Source organism: Eretmochelys imbricata, chromosome 8 (genome assembly GCF_965152235.1).
Source record: "Eretmochelys imbricata isolate rEreImb1 chromosome 8, rEreImb1.hap1, whole genome shotgun sequence".
Classification (NCBI taxonomy): Eukaryota; Metazoa; Chordata; order Testudines; family Cheloniidae; genus Eretmochelys; species Eretmochelys imbricata.
In genome coordinates, this window is record NC_135579.1 from 73,500,941 (window position 1) to 73,525,301 (window position 24,361).

The window sequence follows — 24,361 nt, forward strand, 5'->3', positions numbered from 1 at the left end:
CTAATTAAAAACAGAACTGCAATAAGGACATTGTTAAAACATTTTCTTGATTACTAAATTTCAGTGGACCTACTGCTTAAGCAGCAACTACACCCACAGAGTTTGCTGGATCAGGCCTTCATCAGTTAGGATATGACATTGCTTTGCAAATGTGAAGCGCTAGACAGACATTTTTATTCCTCCCCCTGAGCGCCCGCTAGCTAAAAAGGACTCCAACTTTCTTCTTAAGCAAGTGTGCTATCCGACCCTGTGTTCAGTGAATACCGGCTGCTCCCATCTCTTGACCTAGCTAGTCCCACTTGCTCACATGCATCCGTCACCCACTGACTCCTTGTCAACCGGGGGCAAGTTCACAGAGCTTTTCACGAGCCCGCAACAACGGCGGCGCTGCAGGGCCCCCGGCGCCTCACACCGAACCCGGGCCTCTAGCTTCAGCTTCCTACTAGCTCACTGCATGGGAGCCCGGCGCCCGCTTCCGCAAGGCGCGCTGGAGGCGGGGGGGCGCAGCGGAGGCATTCACTGGGGCGCGCGCGGAACGACCTGCCTTGACTTTCCGGGGGGGGGGCGGGAGAAGGGAGATGCTCGCTTGCCACATTACGAAGCGCATATACAGAAGCGAGTAAGTTTGAGCTGCTACGGCCCCCGTAGTTTTCGCGTCGTGTCTTCCTTGTTCTTTGGGATTCCGTGTCCGCCCCTGTCGGGCTTTTATGGATGCCCTCCCGGCCGCGCTGGGCGCCGCTGCCCTGCTGCTGCTCCTCACTGTGCGGCTTTTCCTATCGAGGCGGAACAGCAGCCCGCGGACAGCTCCCCTCAGCCTCCTGGTGGTGGCCGGCTCCGGTGAGTAGAAGCGGGCCCGGTCCGGCCGGCAGAGGGCAGCACAGCTCACCGGCAAACTCCCACGGGCTGTCGCCGCCTGAACTACAGCTTCCAGGGTGGCCTCTGGAGCCCTCGGGAGCGGGGCATGCTGGGAAGTGTAGTCCTGTGGGTGGCAGCTGGGCGGTGGATAGTCTGGGGCATGCTGGGATGTGTAGTCCTGTGGGTGGCAGCTGGGCGGTGGGTAGTCTGGGGCATGCTGGGACGTGTAGTCCTGTGGGTGGCAGCTGGGCGGCGGGTAGTCTGGGGCATGCTGGGACGTGTAGTCCTGTGGGTGGTAGCTGGGCGGCGGGTAGTCTGGGGCATGCTGGGACGTGTAGTCCTGTGGGTGGCAGCTGGGCGGCGGGTAGTCTGGGGCATGCTGGGACGTGTAGTCCTGTGGGTGGCAGTTGGGCGGCGGGTAGTCTGGGGCATGCTGGGACGTGTAGTCCTGTGGGTGGCAGCTGGGCTGCGGGTAGTCTGGGGCATGCTGGGACGTGTAGTCCTGTGGGTGGCAGTTGGGCGGCGGGTAGTCTGGGGCATGCTGGGACGTGTAGTCCTGTGGGTGGCAGTTGGGCGGCGGGTAGTCTGGGGCATGCTGGGACGTGTAGTCCTGTGGGTGGCACCTGGGCTGCGGGTAGTCTGGGGCATGCTGGGACGTGTAGTCCTGTGGGTGGCAGCTGGGCGGCGGGTAGTCTGGGGCATGCTGGGACGTGTAGTCCTGTGGGTGGCAGTTGGGCGGCGGGTAGTCTGGGGCATGCTGGGAAGCGTGCTCAAGCCCTGCGCGGCGGTGCTGCTTGGAGCTGTTGTGTCTCCGGGCAACAGCTGTGTCCCGACATGGAGAGCTGGCCGGCGGGGCCTGGCTTCTGCGGCAGGGCGCCCGCCTCGGCGGGAGGGCCATAGAGAAGCAAGAGGCAGGGTGGAAAGTGGAGTGAGGTTCGAGGGACAATATGAGGAAACCTGTGGGGGCATTAACAGGGATGCCAGGGTGATGCTTGGAGATGCCCCGGGAGTCATGGGTCATGCTTCGGCAACCAGGTGGGCCAAAGGGCAAAATGCACCTAGGCTGGGGGGAGAGGCTTTTCCTATCGAGGTGGAACAGCAGCCCGCGGACAGCTCCCCTCAGCCTCCTGGTGATGGCCGGCTCCGGTGAGTAGAGGCGGGCCCGGTCCGGCCGGCAGAGGGCAGCACAGTGCACCGGCAAACTCCCACGGGCTGTCGCCGCCGTGAACTACAGCATCCAGGGTGGCCTCCGGAGCCCTCGGGAGCGGCGCATGCTGGGAAGTGTAGTCCTGTGGGTGGCAGCTTATACCCCACACCACGGCCAGTAATGCTGTTAGTGCGCTGTTGTATGTTTCTGCTGTGATATGCAAGACTACTTCATCCACCACTAGGTGACAGAGTAGTATTTTATTATGTTAAGAGTGTAACTTTTCCATTGCTAGGATTGCAAAAATCAAGCTCCAACAGAGATGGGGCCCTTTGTGTGCTACCATGGTATACTTATTTATTAATAATATTGACATGTATCTCCTGCTGGGCTGGAACTCTGGGGCTTAATACAGCTTGGCAACACTACACAGCTGTATGGGCAGCATGTGAAGTATAGGATGTGGAGGGAAATTACGTTAAATATGTCTTTTAGGACCTTGCTATGCTTTCAAGGAAATAAACAATAACTGTATCACTTATTCTTAAGGCACAGAAAACTAAGTGTGAAAGACACCCTATACAAGGAAATGTGGGGTTAAGAACAGAGGGAATGGGCCTCTTCTGGAATGACAACAGAAGAGTACATAATACAACACACACAAATCTAAAGAGAAGAATTAAGAATGTGGTAGCATCTTTTGCTCCATTTTTAGCTTTTTTTTTTTCTTTTTTTTTTTTTTACAAGCCACCTGCAGTGCATACTTAGGTTTTTTACTTATAATTTTTTTTCTTAAACTTCATTTTTGCATACTTTTAAAAAACAAACAAAAAAACACAAGATACATTATATCTGCCATGTGAAAATCACTCTCACATCAAACCCAGTGAAGGATTAAGGTAATTATAAAAATAAATAAACCACACTAATAAAGATACACGATTGAGTTTGAACCTGGGAGCCTCCTCCTATAGTGCCACTATAATAGATTTACATATAAAGATTTTAAACTTTCAATCCCACTACTGATCTAAGGAGATCTCCTTCAGAACACATCCAAAATATACTATGCAAAAATGTAAGTAAAATTGACGATTATGTGTTTTTGCATAGGTGCTGAAATATGGGAGTCTGGATACCGTGGTTTTTTTTCTGTTAGTCTCCTGCCATGTATAAATGCCTATGGCATGCATCCTAATGGCATATACTGGGTGTTAGAGTCTTCCAGATGCTATTTGCCACCAGTGAAAATGGACAGCAGCTGCCAGAGTACAACTGGTTTTACTTACTTTAGTTTGGTCTACCTCTGCAATTCCATGGCAGAGTGAAAGTAACTAGAGCCCCAATCCTGCTTCATTTGAGTACATAACTGTTTCAAGATCAGGGCATAAAATAGTACTGTCCTAGAGTCTGATCCTGTATGCCCGAAGGACAGGGAATTCCTGTCAGCTTTAATGAGTGTTGCACTTGCAGCTTACAAGAGTGGGGTCATATTCAGTTTCAGTATTTAACTAGCTATCTGGGTTGTGTGTCTTTGCATATGAGCATAGTGTAACTGTGTGCCTGCTCCTCCTAAAAAGAGAGAAGAACATGCAGGAGGAAGAAAGGAATAAAAATGAGAGGTACCTACATTTTAAGACTGGCCTACCAAAATTTTGGTACCCAAAGTTGTCATGTTATTAGTATAAATGAGGTTACGTATATAGAGTTGCATGAGGTTCTAATAACAGGCAAATTGACCATTTCAGGGATATGATATGATAGTCCTCCAACTGTTATAGTTGTCTTACCTTGACATACAGGACCAAACTCTGTTTTAACCATATTATTAAAATCACTTTACAGCCCAGTGAAGATCAGGCGCTAGATTAGTTACACTGGTAGAAGCTAGTGAAAAGCAGGTGGCAGGGAAGAGTTGGAGTGATACAAGGACATTTGTAATCACAGTATCCCACATTGCTTCCAGATGGCCAGCATAGACCCAAAAGTGTTGGTGCTGGCTGGTAAGGGGATCATGACCTGGAATGGCTTGCATATAGTGATAATGTGTCAAAGGCTTTAAGTCTGACCATAGGACATAGTTAAGACAGGTGTCAAACCCCATCCTCTCTGCAACTGGCAAGTGTGCTATAAACAGGTCAAGATTAAACTGTGCTATAACCAGAACAGTTGGCTCAGCTGTATTTGTGGCATATACAGGACATTGGAAAACAAAGTCTCTGCAGTATGTCCTCTGTATGGGCCTGGTCCAACTCCCATTTAAAATCAGTGAGTCTTTCAATTAACTTCAGAGAGAGTTGAACTGTCTCCATATTATCTTAACCATCACAAACAGCCCCTAATTAAATTCCCAGCTCTCAGAGGAGGGTGAGTGATGCTAATATTAGCAATGTTTCTTAAAGGAAGAAGTGACCCCCAGCAGCATGTTTTCAAATGGAAGTTGCCAAATATTTCATATAATAACTAGCTTCGATGTTTTTTTTTCCCCCCAGGAGGACACACAACAGAAATCCTGAGGTTACTCAGCAGTTTGTCCCAATCATACTCTCCTAGACATTACATTTTTGCAGACTCAGATAAGATGAGTGAAGATAAAATACGTACTTTTGAACAAAAAAGAGCTGAAACTTTCTCCAATTCCCAGGTCAGTTAAAAACATACTCATAAGAAAGCTTGATCATTTGTACACAATATAGTACAGTAGAACCTCTGAACACCAGCATTACAAACTGACTGGTCAACCACACTCCTCATTTGGAATGGGAAATACGCAATCAGGCAGCAGCAGAGACCAAAAGAAAGCAAATACAGTACAATACTGTGTTAAATGTAAACTACAAAAAAAAATAAAGGGAAAGCAGCATTTTTCTTCTGCATAGTAAAGTTTCAAAGCTGTAGTAAGTCAATGTTCAGTTGTAAAACTTTTCAAAGAACTACCATAATGTTTTGTTCAGTGTTACGAACATTTCAGAGTTACAAAGAACTTCCATTCCTGAAATGTTTGTAACTCTGAAGTTCTACTGTAGTTTAAAATCACCTTTTAAAGGATTACTGAAACCAGTAATGTTACTCTTTTAATATTGGATCAATTTGAAAAAAAGTTCTCAGCTAAAATTCTTAAGGTGCATTAATTTGCTACACTTGTTCAGTAAGCATGATATAAAATTGATGGCTCTCTGTATATTGATACTTCATGTAACATCGATCATTTCTGAAAAATTAAGTGAACAGAACTGGTTGCATTTATATTGTAGGGACACTGCAAACTTAATATAGTAGATTTAAAAAAAAAAAAAAAGTAGTTTCAGATGCCAGACTTGTTCCCAAGTCTCCCTGCCAGTTTTGGTGACTCTCTCACATATATCTATCTATCTTTTAATTTTTTTCCTCGTTACCTTGTGAAAGACCCACATATACAATAAGGAAAATAACTATACATAACTCACTTTCCAATACACAGAGTAACCAAACAAAAATATTTTCTTTAGTTTCTTAAAGTTGTGGTAATCATTGTTACTTCTAACAGTAAAAATTAAATATTCAGGCAAAAGTATGGTTTAAGTTGATGGTGTCCCTCTAAATAAGAGAATATACATTAATTTGCTCAAATATCTGAAGTGTTTTATATTAGAAAAAACTAGAACAATGACCATAAATTTGATTTAAGTATACCTTTGAGTTTTGAATTTTATTGTTGCATGTTTTCATACTTTGGGCTTTCAAACTGAATGCATGTTACACATCTCTTGAGTTCTGTATTTTTGTAGCATTTATTAGTGTTAGATGGATTGGGCTACAAATCAGAATGCAATCCAATTGAATTCTATTGGGAGTTTCTATTGACTCCAGATTAAGTCCTAATTCTCATGGACAGAATTTTTATCTTGTTGCAACTGAAGAGGCCAAGGAAAGCTTTTTAAATGTAAGAAAATCCAAACACACCTTCACATTATTCTACATACTTAAAATAACTCTCTCCCCCTCCCTTTAATTTACTAGTTTCTAAAGAAATTTACAATATTACTTTTCTCAATTATTAATTTCTTTATTCAAACACTTTTTCTGTCAGTTTTGTTGTAGATCCATTCATTTAAAGGATAGGAATATCATTTATTTAATAAATATTTTTTTCAGAGTAACAGCCGTGTTAGTCTGTATCCGCAAAAAGAAAAGGAGTACTTGTGGCACATTAGAGACTAACCAATTTATTTGAGCATGAGCTTTCGTGAGCTACAGCTCACTTCATCGGATGCATACCGTGGAAACTGCAGCAGACTTTATATACACACAGAGATCATGAAACAATACCTCCTCCCACCCCACTGCCCTGCTGGTAATAGCTTATCTAAAGTGATCATCAAGTTGGGCCATTTCCGGCACAAATCCAGGTTTTCTCACCCTCCACCCCCCCACACACAACTCACTCTCCTGCTGGTAATAGCCCATCCAAAGTGACAACTCTCTACACAATGTGCATGATAATCAAGGTGGGCCATTTCCTGCACAAATCCAGGTTCTCTCACCCCCCTCCAAAAAACACACACACAAACTCATATTACCAGCAGGATAGTGAGTTTGTGTGTGTGTGTTTTTGGAGGGGGGTGAGGGGGTGAGAGAACCTGGATTTGTGCAGGAAATGGCCCACCTTGATTATAATGCACATTGTGTAGAGAGTTGTCACTTTGGATGGGCTATTACCAGCAGGAGAGTGAGTTTGTGGGGGGGGGTGGAGGGTGAGAAAACCTGGATTTGTGCCGGAAATGGCCCAACTTGATGATCACTTTAGATAAGCTATTACCAGCAGGACAGTGGGGTGGGAGGAGGTATTGTTTCATGATCTCTGTGTGTATATAAAGTCTGCTGCAGTTTCCACGGTATGCATCCGATGAAGTGAGCTGTAGCTCACGAAAGCTCATGCTCAAATAAATTGGTTAGTCTCTAAGGTGTCACAAGTACTCCTTTTCTTTTTGTAAATATTTTTTGAAATCGTGATTAAAACAACAGAGTATGCTGGCCACTGACTCATTAGATTCTCTTCCTGATTACCTCCGTTTTTACGCTACTGTAAGTCCACTCCCCGTTTACACTTGCAAAAGTCAGAAAATTGTATCTGATGAGTAGAAACACAAAAATGTCTTAACAGTGCTTTGTGTTGTCCACTAGGTGGGGCACTAAGTTAACATACTGCAGATGAAGTTGCTCTTTATGTGTACTTTTATTGAGCTAGAAGTGTTTTAAAGTAATGTGGGATGGGATGAGGGAGCAGAGTTCTGGTATTCTGGTATACAAGACGTATTGTTTTTACAGCACCCCAAAGTTATTATTCACTTTACACAGCAAGATCCTTGACCAAAGGATTTACACTCCAGATTTTAGAAATAACAAGTGCATGTAATAAGGAAACATACAAAATGAACAACAAACAAATGTTTTTATAGTAACATGGATATATATGCTGTCACATATTCTGCAGAAGGAATGTAATTTATTTCAGTTGATCCTACTCTCTTCCAGTTTACCCTTAATCGTATTCCCAGATGTCGGGAGGTGCGCCAGTCTTGGAGCTCTTCAGTACTGACAACACTGTACTCCATACTTTACTCCTTTCCTTTGACTTTCAGACTAAAGCCAGATTTGGTATGTAAAACAAACCTTGTTAATGATGAAATGCTAATCTGTTCTAAACGGGAGTAGCTGTTTGGGATATCAAACCATTAACGAATATACAAAATGTGTACGCTTAGTCTTACGGTCCTTACTCAGGTAAAACTCCCATTAAGAAAGGACCACAGGATCAGGCTATAATGGTATGCTAGAACAAAATCCATGCTCCTCCTTACCAATCCAAAATTCTGTGTTTCTAGTTCACAATAGACTAAATTCTTAAACACATAAAGCTGTGTATTGCTTTCACTCTCTACTATTTAAGATGCCTATGGTATCATCTACAGCGGCAACAGAATTTTGAACTGATGTCAGGGAAGATATTTCTCTGTAATAGGATATCTGAGTAATACCCTGAACATGCTTAATAGAGAACCTTTGGCATTGTAGTAAGAAGCGCAGTTGTCAAATATGACACCGTGGCCTCACAGTCAGGAACTGCATGTTGGAAAGGACACCCTGCAGATTTCTTAATAGCCACTAAAAAGAAGGGAAGTGTTAAATTTTAGCGTGGAAAATCTACAGTTGGACTCCGTGGCTGGGGACTGGTAAAATGTCTGTAGTCCTGTGGCTGTGGAGGATAATAATTATTTACTTTAGCACAAAATGTGGCTTAATTACTTATTGAATGATGTATGGCAAAGAATATTTTATGAAATTTGCCAAATTTAATTGACATACTGTATGTAATTTTACATATTTTACGGTAAAGTAAAATCTTTGTAATTGGCACTTTCAGGTGTCAAGAAATGGTTGTCCCAGTTAAGAAAATTTCTTAGCAGTATGGCATGCATATTCACTGTAATGAATTATTTAGTGTACTAAGCACCTAAGAATATATTAAAGTAAGTTTAAATCTCTTGTCATCCATATTAGAATAGGGATGCAGCAGGAAACAAACATAGGGTTGCACATTAGAAACCTAGGATACCAAAGTATCCCTTTAGGTTTGCAAGGTAACTTGGTAACAAGGTAATCTGTAAGGTAACTCCCTTCTCTTCATGTGTCAGTATATTTATGCCTGCATCTGTAATTTTCACTCCATGCATCTGAAGAAGTGGGGGGTTTTTACCCATGAAAACTTATGCCAAAATACATCTGTTAGTCTTTAAGGTGCCACCGAACTCTTCATTGTTTTTGTGGATAGAGACTAACCCAGCTACCCCTCTGATACTTTAGGTTTCCAAGTAACTTAGAAAACTTCATTGAAGCTCATTGCACTCCCTCCATCATGCTGGTAGAAGCTGACACAGTCCAGGTTGCATGTGCTTCTTGATGTTTATCTCTGCAAGGAGTAGGAATGCAGTAGCACAAGCTACCTGCAATCCCTGTTCTTTAGCCTTGAGAGTGGGTGTGGCCCATCTGGGCAGGGAAGGTTCAGACCAAACAGGGATTCAGTACTTCACTTGAGCAGTACATGTCAATAGGGTTCGGACTACATTTTAAAACTGCCCTCTGTTTCTGTATTTCTCTCTTTGGCACAGAGCCTCGAGGCACTTACTGGCAAATCTAGCTTCAGGTGCCCATTTACATGAACTTTTCAACTACATGTCAATTTATTCAATTTTAGAGTCACTAAAATTAATTACTTAGCCTGTTCCCTGGCAATGATCTCATTTAAGCAGATATGCCACTTACCAAAATGTAGATTAGGATGTAACCTATTGTAGTAATTTTTTTCATTTGTCCTCAAATATGTAAATTCATGCTATTTAAAGCCAACGTGTTTCTGTTACTATCACCCAGTGTAATTTAATAAATCATAAGCATTCACAATTTTGTCATTCTTGGATTTATGAATATATTTAGTAAAGATACGCCAAACACAAAAATTTGAATTGGAACCAAACTTCCCCAAAGTTAGTGTGCTTGGATTCAGGGTTTTGGTTCTGACCCATCTCTAATATAATCTTCAGTTATCTAGTATAGTAATTCTAAATAGCATCAAGATTAACTACATATGCAGTACACTGCAACAAGATAGTTTCTGTAAATCAGTGGTTCTCCACCTCTCCAGACTACTGTATCCCTTTCAGGAGTCTGATTTGTCTTTTGTACCCCCAAGTTTCACTACTTAAAAACTACTTGCTTACAATATCAGACATAAAAATACAAAAGTGTCATAGCACTATTACTGAGAAATTGCTTACTTTCTCATTTTTTCCATATAATCATCAAATAAATCAATTGGAATATAAATATTGTACATACATGTCAGTTATAGTATATAGAGCAGTATAAACAAGACATTATCTTTATGAAATTTTAGCTTCAACTGACATAGCTAGTGCTTTTTATATAACCTGTTGTAAAACTACGCAAATATCTAGATGAGTTGATGTACTCCCTAGAAGACCTCTGCATACCCCCAGGGGTACATGTACCCCAGTTGAGAACCACTGCTGTAAATGATCTGTTTATGGGCCTGATCCTGATCTCATTGGCTTAATTGGTCCAGATAAGTTTGTGTCACAACAAACCTGACACGCAGTTTAAATAAAACAGAAGGTCAAGGAGAAGTCATTGTGGAGCCCCCTGCTGTTCTCTCCACACATTAATTAAAAAAGAAAAGCAAAGAAAAGGTAAAGTGCCTTTTATCCAAATTAAACAGACAGCCTGTAGGAGATCAGAGTAATGAGTACTTTAGGAAATTTAATGAGTATCTGTTTTATCGAGTTATCATTATGAGTGAAATTGACTGGAAAATCTAACTGAGCAGCTTAATATGCTACCAAAGGAGCCGACATGGAAAATCATATGAGAAGAACACTGTGAAGTAACTAACTGTTATATAATTCAATTGATCCTTTGTTTGTAAGAGGAACTTAAAATAACTGACATTTCCTGGTAGAATTGTCAGAACTTGTGTCAAAATTGCTAATCTATTGATAGTTTAGTATACATGTAATGCTTTTAACATTTAAAAAAAAAGTCTGTCTTGATAAAATGAATAATAGTTTAAAGAAAGAGTACATCTTTGCCAAGGTCCATAAGCCCTCTGCACTGAAATCCTACACAGTTTTATTTATTAAGAAAATTTAAGAACATTGTAAATTTTTAAACGGCATACATCAGTGATCACTTCAAAATATGTGAGAATAAAAGTTAGAGTGCTTGTAAAGATTATAGAATAGTTATGAGGGCAAAAATAGAGACTAAAATACCTTTTTTGCCTATAAAAAGATTCTAGATGTGCAGTACGTGAAACAATTGCTTATATTTAACTTTCCTTGGGTGAAAATGTGGTTAGTGATCCGCACCTCCCTACATTCTTGGCAGAATATCATGTTCCGTACTTTATAAGACTTAGGAGAGGGGGAAATGAATACTAGAATTGAGTTGACAGCATTTGTGTAAAATTTCTGATATAAAAATCAGCACCCAAATATTACTTTGCTTAGTGTTCCAAAATTTATCAGATCAAGTAAAGAACCAAGTATTTGTAACATTGGAAGCTATAGAGACTTTAGGTTTTATCGGTGTAGGCAAATATTTTTCTGCTGTACTTTCTCTTGGGAAAAAGGAGGAGTTTGGAATACTTCTAAATCATTTATATACAGGAATGACTGATCCTACAAATCCTTGTGCACCTAAAACCCCTGCTGACTTCAGTGGAAATTTTTAGGAGCATGAGGAATGCAAGATCTGGCCTTCGTGAAGTGAAACATGTCCTGGGCATCAGAAAGTCCCAAATGCAGCAGAACTGCTGCAGTTCCACTCTTCAGTAGGTGGAGAACAAGGAGAGTCCTGCAGTGAGCTCCCTGTGTACCGCAAAGGCAAGCTTTGCAGTGGGTAGACTTACGATGACATAACTAGTGGGTCCATGGACCAAAAAACTATAAGGGAAGCAGCAGACTCAGCTGCACTTTTCAGAGTAGCAGCCATGTTAGTCTGTATCCACAAAAAGAACAGGAGTACTTGTGGCACCTTAGAGACTAACACTTGTGTTACGTGCCTTGTCTCTTAGTTGTGGGGAGGATAACATCTCCTTTCATACCTTGCCTCGGGCTCGTGGCAAAGCCCTGTAGCTTGTGCTTTGTGCTAGGGAGCAGAGTTCAGCATCCTATCCTGAAGTCATTAGGAGTTGAGGATGCTGAACAATTCTCAGGAGGCCTTTCCAGCTCAGGTGCTTGGTTTGAAAAAAAAAAAAAAAAGAAAAAGCATTTTTCGTAGATTAGATCTAATCCTTTTCAGACATATTCTGTGGCTAAGATTTTCAAAAGTGACTAGTGATTTTTGTTGTCAAACTTGAGACATCTTAGAGGGGCCTGATTTTTAGAGCACAGTGCTCATCGTTTTTTGAAAATTACATCCCTTTAAAGTGTTGTATCAACCAAAATCACAAGTCACTTCTCAAAATCTTGACCTATATTTTTATATCCAAGTACAATACCTTAGAAATAATTAAGCATTGTAAGATGCCCAGTTCTTAAGCTAGTTAAGTTCACCATAACAAACGTAGATAAAGCCTCACACAATGAAACTGTATATGAAAGGAGACCGTTATTTCACTTAGCTAAGATTTTTCCATTCTCTGTACTATGTTCAAAATGTCTTAAGTTCACAGCACTTGAGCAAGTTGCTATGATGGACAATAAGTTATTGTTCCTTTATATCATGATTCTCATTAGATCTTTGTGGTAAGCCTTTCCTATTTTTCACTTTTTAAACAAGTGCACTGTGTGTGATTCTGCTAGTAAGGGAATCTGGTAACTTGTTTTGTGTGCCAAAGCATTCCGCCCCACCCCCCATAGTTTGTCTGGTACTGTACTGTTTTTATATTATGTCTCATCTATTATTATCCTTTTTTAGATAAACACTTAACATGTTCAACAGAAACCAAAGTAGGAAAAGGGTCAGCTGTGTAAGTTGCACAGTATATAAAAGGAAGGAAAGTTTAACCACACAAAATTAAGTCTAAGTTCTCTTCCGGGATTTACTAAAACATGGGGGAGTCTTCTGTTCTTTGTTTAATACTTTACACATATATAGAACTTTTCATCTTCAAAGCACAGGGGAGGAGTGGGGGCAGAAAACCTAACTGGCTTCAAGACTGAGCTTGATAAGTTTATGGAAGCGATGGTATGATGGGACTGCCTACAATGGCATGTGGCCCATCGGCGGCTACCAGTAGCAAAAATCCCCAATGCCCAGAGATGGGACACTAGACAGGGAGGGCTCTTGAGTTACCTGGGAAAGAATTCTCTGTAGTATCTGCCTGTTGGGTCTTGCCCACATGCTCAGGGTCTAACTGATCACCATATGTGGGGTTGGGGAGGAATTTTTCCCCAGGTCAGATTGGCAGAGACTGAGGGGGCTTTTTGCCTTCCTCTGCAGCATGGAGCACAGGCCACTTGCAGGTTTAAACTAGTGTAAATGGTGAATTCTCTGTAACTTGAAGTCTTTAAACCATGATTTGAGGATGTCAGTAACTCAACCAGAGGTTTGGGGTCTATTACAGGAGTGGGTGGGTGAGGTTCTGTAGCCTGAAATGTGCAGGAGGTCAGACTAGATGATCATGATGGTCCTTTGTGACGTTAAAGTCTATGAGTCACTTTACCATTGTTGACCAGTTCTTACAACAGCATTACCAATGACATAAGTCAGGTCTCCAGAGGGAGACAATGTTAGGGTTAAGGTTAGAGCTGGGTTCCTGGCTCCCAGTCCTATGATCAGCCTCTAGATTTAACTTCTTTCTAGGTATAAATCTATCTCACTATCCTCTACCTCATGAAAATAATTAGTGTTTTACTTTTCCACACATCACATAGTTTTATATGTAGCATATCAATTGCTATCTTATGAACATGTTTATATGCATATAACAAAAGTCACACTTAACTACCTCAAAAATACCTTTTTCAAAGTTTCTGATCCATGCTAATGAAAGCCACATTGACAATTGTGTTTTTTAAAGTTCAATTGTAGGGTCGTTGTCAAGCAAGCATATGTATATACAGTTTTTAGGTTTTATTATCCTTTTTTCTCCTTGGAAGGTTTACTTTTTGCCCACCCTAGTCAAAAGAACTTCTTAATGCTATTTTTATAAGCTCCACATATTGTAATTTGCTGTTACGTATTATAAAACTTTTTATTTAAGTATTTTTATACAGCTCCCAACAGTACAGCATATGGGTGCCTCAGTTAAAAACATGTAGTTAAAATAAACTGCATACAATAATACTGCACACAAATGGTAGACAGACTGCAGCTGCTTTGGTACAGTGGCTGCCTTCTCTAAGGAATATCTGTTTTCTGAAAATTAATTCCAGAGTCTAGTTAGCCAGTTGCACCTTACAGAGGGCCCGAAAGGCCACTAAACTGTGGCTCTGGTGATCTGTTTGATGTAGTGAGTTTCATAAGTAAATGTGAAAGTCCTCCACTGAAAAATGCTGTGGGCTAAGAAGTTTGGTCACTTTCAGTCATTTTAATTTCTTGATTTCATTGAGGATCCTGGTTTATTTTGGTAATTCTCTTCTTTTTCTCCATGGAAACTGTTTTTTGGCATTTCTTACCAATCCTCCTTTGAGAATACTGAGACAAACAACTAAAACACTTTTAAAGTAGTCCCTGTCTGTCAGTCTATAACAAGTTAGTAATATTTTTAAAGGCCCTATTTTTTTCTTGCTGACTTCTTATTCCTTTTGTACTTGAAACTTTTCTTACAATTTCTTAAATGAAGCCACAAAGGCTCTTTTTAAAAAAGAAAAAACAAAAACTGGAATTTTGCCTTTTTTGATTCTTTCTTATGTATAAAAAGAGGATCTCCAGATTTTTTCCCCCTTTGTTTCTTATTCCCTTCCTTCCCTCCCCCTGCACTTGTTTTTTACCTTTAGAATATCAAGAATGTGAATTTGGGACTTCCCTAGTGTTGCTGGAGGACCATGGGAAGATCTCAGAAGTTTATTGTGAGCTTTCACACTTTAACTGAAGTGGCTGTGGTGTTAAAGATTCAGCAAATACTTCTTTTTCCCCCCAAACACATCAATTTGCTATTGAACTGTGTCAACAAAATCAAGGAGTTTTTAAGTAGTCTTACAAAGTCTGTTCTCTGCACAGATCCTCAGCTTTCAATCTCTTGGCTCTTCAGAGATAAGTCTGTTTTTTTTTCAGTAATTCTACAGTTTTCCAATCTAAATAGGTCCTACAGAAATTTCTAATATAAAAACCAAAACAACATTCAGGCCTCCACTGTTAATTATAATGAAGCAAAAGACCCCAGCCCATTGTTTTTCCCTTTAAACTCTTGTTAAATTGTCCTTTAATTTTTATTGTCCAGTGATAAGGTTTCACTGCAGATAAGTAATGCCATGTCAAAATTAGCATTAAAACAAAGAACCAATTGACAGGCCTTTTTCATTTATAATAAAATGATAGAGCATGACATTGCTTTATCCATCCATGAGGATACTGTTTATCCATCTATGGATACTGTTTCTGAAGGTTAAAGAGCAGTATTTCGTCTGGATCTCTTGCTGTTTTGGTGCACTGGCATGATGTAATGAGTTGTGATAGTTACCTATTTTACGGTATTTAATAAGCAGTGATCAAATACCAAATTTATAGAAGTGAATATCTGACTTATCATTAAGATTTAACCCTTTCACCCTAGCCTGTATCTTTTTTATAATAATCACTATAACATTAAAACTATATTAGGTATTTTACAAACAAATTTGAAGACAAGGGGTAAAATTTTCATAAGTGCCTAAGTCCCATTTTCAAAAGTGACTTGGGAATACAAGTCTTACTGACTTTCAATGGCAGTTCACCTCTTAGGGTTATATTTTTAAAGATATTTAGACACCTGTACATTGAGTTAGCTTTGAATCACCCTGGTGGCACAAAGATGTCTGGAATCTTTGGGTGGCACAGAGCCACTATAGCACTCTTCTGCCACCACCACTCCCATCCTGGTTTATTGTGCAAGCAATGAATTGGGAAACGGAGATATGGCCAATGCTTTCTTAGGCCTGGCTTATCCCCAGTTGCTATAACATCCCTTGGGGGTCCATTATCAGTATAAATGGGAGAAGCCTGAAGCCTGCTCTAAGTCATAGGCCATTATGGAGAAGCTAAATGAATTATTTGCATCAGTCTCCACTGCAGAAGATGTGGGGGAGATACCCACATCAGAGTTATTCTTTTTGGGCAACAAATTGGAAGTACTGTCACAAACTGATGTGTCAATAGAAGAGATTTTAGAACAAAAAATAAACTGAATAGTAATAAGTTACCAGTACCAGATGGTATTCACCCAAGAGTTCTAAAGAAACTAAAATATGAAATTGCAGAACTGCTCATTGTAGTATGTAACTAGCTCTGAAGTTAGCGTCCATACCAGATGACTGGAACTAAGAAGCCATGGGATAAGAGGGAAGGTATTACCTTACCACCTTGTCTCTCTAATATCCTGGAACCAACATGCTAAAAACACCACTGCAAATTAATGAAATTATTCAAGATTGTTAACTCCTTGCATTCTGCTTTGGATTTACAGAGGGCTCTCTTAAAACTAGGTGACTGGGCAACAAAATGGCAGATGAAATTCAATGTTAAGTGCAAAGAAATGCACTGTGGGGGGTGAATTCCACTCTATACATACAATGATGGGTTCTAAATTATCTGTTACCACCCAATAAAGAGGTCTTGGAGTCACCGTGGATAGTTTTCTGAAAACTTCTGCTCAAGGCACAGCAGCAGTCAAAAAGGCTAACTGTATGTTAGGAAAGGGATAGAAAATATAATGCTACTATATAAATGCGCCCACACCTTTAATATTGTGTCTAGTTCTGGTTGCCCCCTCTCAAAAAAATATAGTGGAACTGGAAAAGGTTTAAAGACGGGCAACAAAGGTGATCAAGGGTATGGAACGGCATCCATTTGTGGAGATACTAAAAAAGTTAGGGCAGTTCAGTTTAGAAAAGAGATGGCTAAAGGTGGGATATGATAGAGGTCTATAAAATCATGAATGGTGTGGAAAAAAGTATTACTTACATTTTCATGCAATACAAAAAATGGGTCACTTCATGAAATTAACAGGCAGCAGGTTTAATACAAATATGAGGAAGTACTTTTTCACACAGTGCACAACTAACCTGGGGCACTCATTGCCATGAGATGTTGTAATGGCCAAAAGTATAACTGGGTTCAGAAAAGAACTGGATATGTTCAATGACTATTAGCTAAGATGATCAGGGACGCAACCCTGTGCTTGGGGCAACCCTAAACGTCTGACTACCAGAAGCAGGGAATGGAAGATGGGTGGATCACTCCATAATTGCCATGATCTGTAGTCTTCCCCTAAAGCTGTGTTGGTGACAGGATACTGTGCAAAATGGACCATGGTCTGACTCAGTATGGCAGCTTTTATGTTCTTATGCCAGGAGCTAGTCAAGCAACCGGACAGCCTCAGAGTTGAGTGCACAGTTGTCTTCAATTCACTGTGTACACCACCTCCAAGTTATGATGAGCATTTCCCTGACATGGAGCAGAATCTATCCCAGAATACAGAAAAGCAATGAATTTCTCTGATATTGTCAGGCTCACAAAGAGCAAACTCTGTGGAATTTTCTAACAGAAATAAGAGAGCAATAGCTATTGATAGGCCTTATGCAAAACAATTTTGCATTAATTTTTCAAATTTCTACTAAGGTTGTAGGGGCTTTGTTGCCCTCCTTTTGATTACTGAATTTTATGAACGTCAGAAGAGCTGAAATATGTAATTAAAGGTATAAATTGGAAAAATAAACTAAGTAAATATAATAACTCGCAAGTTCTCTGCTTTTGCTGGTTTTGTTTTAGCCCTTTGTCTGACATTTAATCTTTGTACGGCTGTGAGCTGTTTTCTGTGTTTTAGCTAGTAAATGTCATTCATTCTAGTACATTGTTGCATTCACTTACACTAAAGCAGCTTTCATTTGCAGTGGCTGCCATGTGTCAGAGTTCACTCTGTGCTAGTTTTGGGGAGGGGGAAACTACAGGTCCAGCTTGATGCCTTTCAACAGCCATAGAAAATGCCGAAAAACAGGTAAAGCAGTATTAAGTCAAAGTGTTTCGCTGCTGCCCTTAGGATTCTGAATAGCAGAGATGAAATTGACCAGATTATGCTGCTGCTGCAGTGCTGTGGGCTAGTCTACACTGGCAATGCTAAAGTGCTGCTGTGGCAGCACTTTAATGTGGCTTGTGGGGTCGTGGCGCAGCGACGGGAGAGAGCTCTCCCAGCGCTCTAAAAAAATCACCTCTGTGAGGGGCATAGCTGCCAGCACAGGGAGCGCAGCTCCCAGCGCTGGGGCACTGTTTACACTGGCACTTTACAGCGCTGAAACTTGCTGGGCTCGGGGGGGTGTTTTCATACCCCTGAGCAAGAAAGTTGCAGCGCTGTAAAGTGCTAGTGTAGACAAGACCATTGTCTGTGTGCAGACTCAGGAAGAGAGTATCAGTTTACACTTAATTCACATTTGGAAGATTTTCTTTGTAACCATTAGGGGGTAGAATTTTTTTTAAATGAAAGCTTAAGTTCTGCAGACTTCAACATTCATTCTCAAAAGCTTGGAGAGTGGATTTTCAAACCCTGGCATAGGTACTCAATATTTAGCACAGCAGCAGTTTTGAAAATACCGCATATTATTTTGATTTTAAAAATCTAATATGTAGAATTGTTCTCAACCGACTCTCATCTTAACCAGATTTGGGCTAGTATGAAAAGAATTCCACTGTAATTGTATTATACAAATATATTGGTATTTTGTTACTGCTTACATGTAACAAAAACATTTCATGGTTAATTGGGGCAATGCATAATACTCAGTACTTCTGACTTATTATTTCAAAGATTAACAGAGTATAAAAAGTGTTACCCATTAAACTGTCTTTCCCCACTGTAAAAGTTAATGAAACTCAAATGTGAATAATTAATTTCTGTAAGAACCACACTAAAAAGTGACATTAATTTATTTTGCATATAAGCTTGGTGGCTTATTTTTTCTCCCACGAGAAAATGTTGTCCTAAACTGTGTCATCCAAAGACTCCCAGATGTCTCTCAAACTTACTATATGTAACTTTCTACCCAAAAAAGTCTTTAAGAGTTGGAGAACTGGAAAAACAAAATTTAAGTGCCTAAAATAAGTATATTTCACACAAACTTTAATGGTCTGATCCTGAGAGTGCTGAATTAATGGGAGTTGCGTGTGTTTTTAATTAGTTTTGCTGACTGGAGCAGGGGACAGGGAGCCAAGACTCCCAGGTTCTGTGTTCCTGGGTACGGGACAGCTGTTCGATCTTAGCTAAGTCACTTTTGGCCAGAATTTTTACACGTGAGTGCCTAAAGTTTGGCACCTAAATATCAATTTAGGTGCCAAACTTTAAGTACTTAAATAAAAGCGGCCTGTTTTTAAGATGTACTGAGCACCTGTAGGTGTGAGAAATGCAGGACTGAGTCTATAACACAAATTATGTGACCCTATTATCTAAAATTATTCCTATTTTATATTACATCCCAGGGAAATAAAGTTGTTTTAGCCATAATAAAACACAGTGTCTCCATTATTTACCAAACAATCTGCAACTGTTCCAAATGTGCTGATAACAGTCTCATTCAGTTTGGTAACCCTGACCCCTGCCCCTGGAATCAGGCTACTTTTACTTAGGAAACTAATGGCTAGCCTACACTGGCAACGCTAAAGCCACCTCCACAAGAGGCGCGGCTCCCAGCGCTGGTGCACTGTTTACATTGGCACTTTACAGCGCTGAAACTTATTGCGCTCAGGGGGGTGTTTTTTCATACCCTTGAGCAAGAAAGTTGCAGTGCTGTAAATTGCCACTGTAGACAAGCCCTTAATGTGGGTTAGATGGCTAAAGGCATCCTAGTTTGAAAATGTTGGCTTAAACCTCTCTGTGCCTCATTTTACCAATCTGTAAAATAGAAATAATCTTTATTTCATTACAGTAATTAATGTTTGTAAGGCACAGAGCCTCTGATGACAAGTGCAAAGCATTGTTATTAATTATATGCATGTAGCTACAAAAGAGCATAATGGTAACAAGTTTTGGTAAAAACTCCCAAGTGCTTACTAGAAAACCCCCAATAATTCAGCAGATCAGCTAAAAAGCCTGATAAAAGCCCCAATTCAGCAAAACATTTAAGCATGTACTAAGTGTTTTGCTGACTCAAGGCCAAAATTCAGGAGGTTTATAACTATATTGCCAGTTTCAAGAAATCCTAATTAAACTCTTCAGGCTTTATTGTGCCCTAAGCCCATGCACGGAACTCCTGTTATCATCAATGAAAGCTCTGCCTGAGGCCAGTATTTGACCCCTATGTTTTGCTAGTAGTGTTCCTGAAAGCTATTGAATTTTGATCCCTACACAAAAAAGTCCCTTCTAGGAAAGGAGCAACATCTCCCACCTTACCACAACATTTGACATTTAAAATATGTTTTTTGGCAGCTGTTTGTTTTCTTGTAAGCCCTACTGTAAATTTGCCTTTTCTTTTTGTTTAGTTTTAATAAATGTCTAAGTTTTATACATGTAATAGTTTATGGAAACATCTAAGGTCTCTATACAGTATAAGAAAATCTGATAATTGACTTTTGTTCTTAAATATTTTGTTTCTCTTAGATATTGTGCAATGGACCAGGAACATGTGTTCCTGTCTGTATATCTGCCCTTCTTCTTGAGATACTGGCGCTAAAGAAAGTTATCATTGTATATGTAGAGAGCATCTGCCGAGTGGAAACTTTATCCCTGTCTGGAAAAATTCTTTACTACTTTTCGGATTACTTCATTGTTCAGTGGCCTGCTCTGAAGACAAAATATCCCAAGTCTATATATCTTGGTCGAATAGTGTGACAACAAAAGACAAACTTTCTTTGTAATGAATTCACATTTCTGCAGGTAGCTCCTCTTAATGCTTAAAGGAATATATTTATTTTTTCCACAGGTACTTGATTTGAGATTTACTGGTTGTTGCAAACCAAATGTATAAGTCAAACAGCCAAGACTTGAAAGCCGACTGCAATAAAGAGTTACATTAAAAAAGAAAAAGTTATTTCTGCATACACATTTGTTGCCATCATGTGGATTTATTCACCAGCTTCCCTTCACACTTGTAAGGGAATAGCATTGAATCATCTCAGTCCCAGGTTTCAGCTAATTGTCTTGTGACATAAACAGGAAGATTTGTCTACAAATAAATATAAGAGTTTGTCTGAATTGTAACATTTCCTATAAGGAAACTTTCTGTAGTATTCTAAAGGGTAAAAAACATGGTCTTCTTGTAATACAACAGACTGTTTCCTGTATGCAAGCAGCAAAGTGCCTAGCGAATCTTTGGAATATAAAGAAAACAGTTATATTAAGTTGGCTTCATTACAATTAGCACTCTACAGTCTTCCAAAACTCTGGACATTAAATCAGCATCATTTTTTCTCTTGATTTGTCAAAGCTGCTTCTGCTATCCAAAACATACCTCTTGTTTAAATTAAGATAAATAAGACGGTGACAGATATTCTGAGACAGATGCAGTATTTGTATAGTCGAAAGATACACACTTCAAAATGTACATAAAAATATCCTTTGCAGCTTTACATCATAGAGAAAACTGTCACAGTGGAGTATTGAGCTGTTTGGCCCAGTTTGCTGCTACGTGTATTAACAATGGCAATAGAAATGGGGAAAAATACCTCTCTTGCTTGGTGAATTTGATTTCTGTATATTTTGTTTTGTCTGTTTAAGAAAAGAATCTCTTTATTTCAGCAATACAATGCACATTTAATAAAAAAGGTTTTTTTCATGGAAAATGGCACTTCATATCCGACAACATTTAAAAAATTATTTTGTGGGAGAATGAAGTATGTGTAAGTGTACTTTAGTCTTTCAAGTTCATCTGGCAAAATGTAGTCCTATACAATGTTCCATGCATAAAGCAATATAAACACATCTGTCATCTGTAGATATACACACACGTATGTTTCTGGCTAGAAAAACACATACAGAGAAGAAAGCTCATAGAAGAGTGGAAATGCTTTATAGAGAATGTATGAACTGACTACAAGGAGGCCAAGCAGCAGCTCCGCAAGCAACCACGTGAGGATAAAGTTCTGAGGCCTTTTCCGCTACACCAGAGGTCAAAAAAGTCATGGAGGTTATCTTGGTAACTAGAGCAAGGATTGGTTTATTTCCACAGAAATAGTGGTGCCTGCTTTTTGGAAATAAGGGTGTGAGGAGACATTTAACCTGTTCCCTGGAAAAAGTATCCTGGTATGCTAAGTCCTGTATGAGGGCCAGGTGTTGCATCCCATCTGCAGGTTTAATAATTCTTAGTGGGGGGAGGAACATAATTGCAAAGATTCCATTAATTTGGTCACTAATGTGTTTCAGAACCCTATATATTTTACAGGGTCTTAACACAGACAGTGACTTAACACAAAAGGAATGCTAATGGATTAGAGTTTTGTATGAAGACATCTTTGTGCAGTTTGTATGGATCACCACTTAGGTCCTTGAAAATGACCTGATGTGAGTTATGATGATATGTGTAAGTTTTTCCCTTGGTAACTGGAATGAGGACCATGTTATCAGGACTTTCTGCACAGTTGTAGATTGGTAAGAAGGGAGACACTGTTTTATTATGGCTAAAACTACTTCGTTTTATAGAAGCGTTACCTAACTTATTCTGTGAGCTGGATGCCGCCCTCTACTGCAGTAAGGCACTCGAGTTGAGGGGGGAGAGGGCATAGGGACCCTCTTCCCCTGCTCCCTGTAAAAGCAGCAGTGCAGGATCTCTCCCTAGAGCAGCAGTCCCCAAACTTTTGAAGGTTGTGCCCCCCATTACCCATATCCAGCTCTGGGGTGAGTGGGGGGAGACGATGGACGGGGTGAGTGGGGGGAGACGATGGATGGGGCAAAGGGGCCAAGGCTGGGGCCACAGCTGGGAGCGCGGCTGCAGCCATGAGTGGATCTGTGGCTGGAGCCAGGCCAGGAGTGGTAACATGCCGAGGCTGGGGACGGGGCCAGGCGTAGGGCTGGGAGCCAGGGACATGTCTGGGAGTGGGACAGGAGCAGAGCTGGGGAAGGGAGTGCTGGGTAATGGTCCTCCCTCCTTTGTGGGGGCTGGGTTGGGCCCTGCTGTGCCGCTGCATGTTCCTTCATGCCCCCCTGAGGGGGACATACCCCACACTTTAAGGGTCCTTCCGCCCTAGAGCTTAAAAGCCCACAAAAGGACTCAATGAGTGTTCCCTTTTATGCACCATGTCCTCAAGGCAGTATGGTCTGTTGATGAGAGGGTATGTCCAGTTCCCAGGCTTACTAGTATATATATACACCACAATCAGGAACATGCACTGCTGGGGTCACATGCTGTTCCTATTTAGAGCAGCAGAAAAGTGTATACCACCACACCTCCTACAAGCTCACCCCATGGACTCCTTGGGTAAGTAGGAGTTGTAGACTGGTGGGTGTATTATGAGCAACCTTGTTCCCGTTTCCAGCATGCCCAGGGCAGGATTTTACCTTCTGTATGGATTATCAAATGCTGTGTGGATGAACTGTGTCTTTGACGGAAGCCTTCAACAAAAATTGCTTTAGTAATCATACCGGGTACAACAAAGAGGAGAAGTGTTCCTGGCTTTAACTGTGTTAAGGGAAATTTTGTAATCAGTTAAATCTTTTCAAGGAAAAAAACAAACCTCAAATGACTGTTCTAGTTCTCAAAAAACCTTGCAGAGCTGAAGTAAATTAGCATCTCACCTTTTGTTTGTAGTAGGTGGGTATAACCAAACTATCATTTTAAAAGAAAATCACATTCTTCCTGCTTTCAGCAGTGAAACATTGTGCTAATGCTCCACTTCAAAGACTTAAAATTAAGTGAATGTGTGAAGTGATTTTACTTGATTCTCTTTTGCTGTATTTATTTCCCCTTAAATAAACCTTGACATTCAGACAGACAACTTTGTACCATATACACGCCTGAGCGTGATAAAATTGTCATTAAGCTCTGAACCCAAATTAGTAGTTGTTACTTGATTCCAACAGGAGGAGAGAAGGGAAGGGAAAGGGTCGGTATTTAGTGAAATGTAAGTATTTAGTGAAAACACAGAATAATTTTTTAATCCCTCCCTGCTCTCTACCTCAGTTAAGGCACCAAAATCTGCATTTTTGCCTACAGTGCTCCTATTGTACCTTTTAGTACATGAGTGTGGAAAGTAGATCACAGGGAAACCACAACACAGTTGGGTGGTGTTAGGGAGGGTTATTTAGATGTAGGGATGCTTCCCTTCTTTCAAAAAATGAGAATATAGATAAATGCAGATTTGAAACAAAATGGAGCAGAAAGTACATTTTTAAAGAAAAATATGACTTTATGGAAATATCGTTCCCAGAGTTGGCAAAAGATTCAGAAAGGAATGAAAAGCATGCAAAAGATTTCTTCATTCAGTTTGGGCCTGGGAGCCAAATTTGAAAGGAGGCATAGTTTTCGTGGTGGGTTACCCAGAGGTTTATAATCCGACAAGTATGCTAGATGTTTAGAATGAATGATCTCTGTTTTCACTTGGTTGTCATCCTGCAGGAGCATATGCTAGGAGCAGCTAGAATGCGCCGCTCATTCCAAAATGCAATGAACTTTCTAAAAATTCTTGCTCTGATCCTACTTCCCCTCTCTCCCCACCCACTGCAAAAGCTAGGTGCCACTTACA

General features: G+C 40.5%; 1 protein-coding gene across 1 annotated transcript; it reads left to right on the forward strand.

Moving 5' to 3' along the window:
• Nucleotides 1-675: 675 nt before the first annotated feature.
• ALG14 (ALG14 UDP-N-acetylglucosaminyltransferase subunit) lies at nucleotides 676-21,429 on the forward strand. Its single transcript, XM_077824312.1, has 4 exons — nucleotides 676-837; nucleotides 4,495-4,646; nucleotides 7,517-7,639; nucleotides 20,286-21,429. The coding sequence occupies exons 1-4, from the start codon at nucleotides 708-710 to the stop codon at nucleotides 20,514-20,516; spliced, it is 636 nt and encodes a 211-aa protein (XP_077680438.1). The 5' UTR covers nucleotides 676-707; the 3' UTR covers nucleotides 20,517-21,429.
• Nucleotides 21,430-24,361: the final 2,932 nt, after the last annotated feature.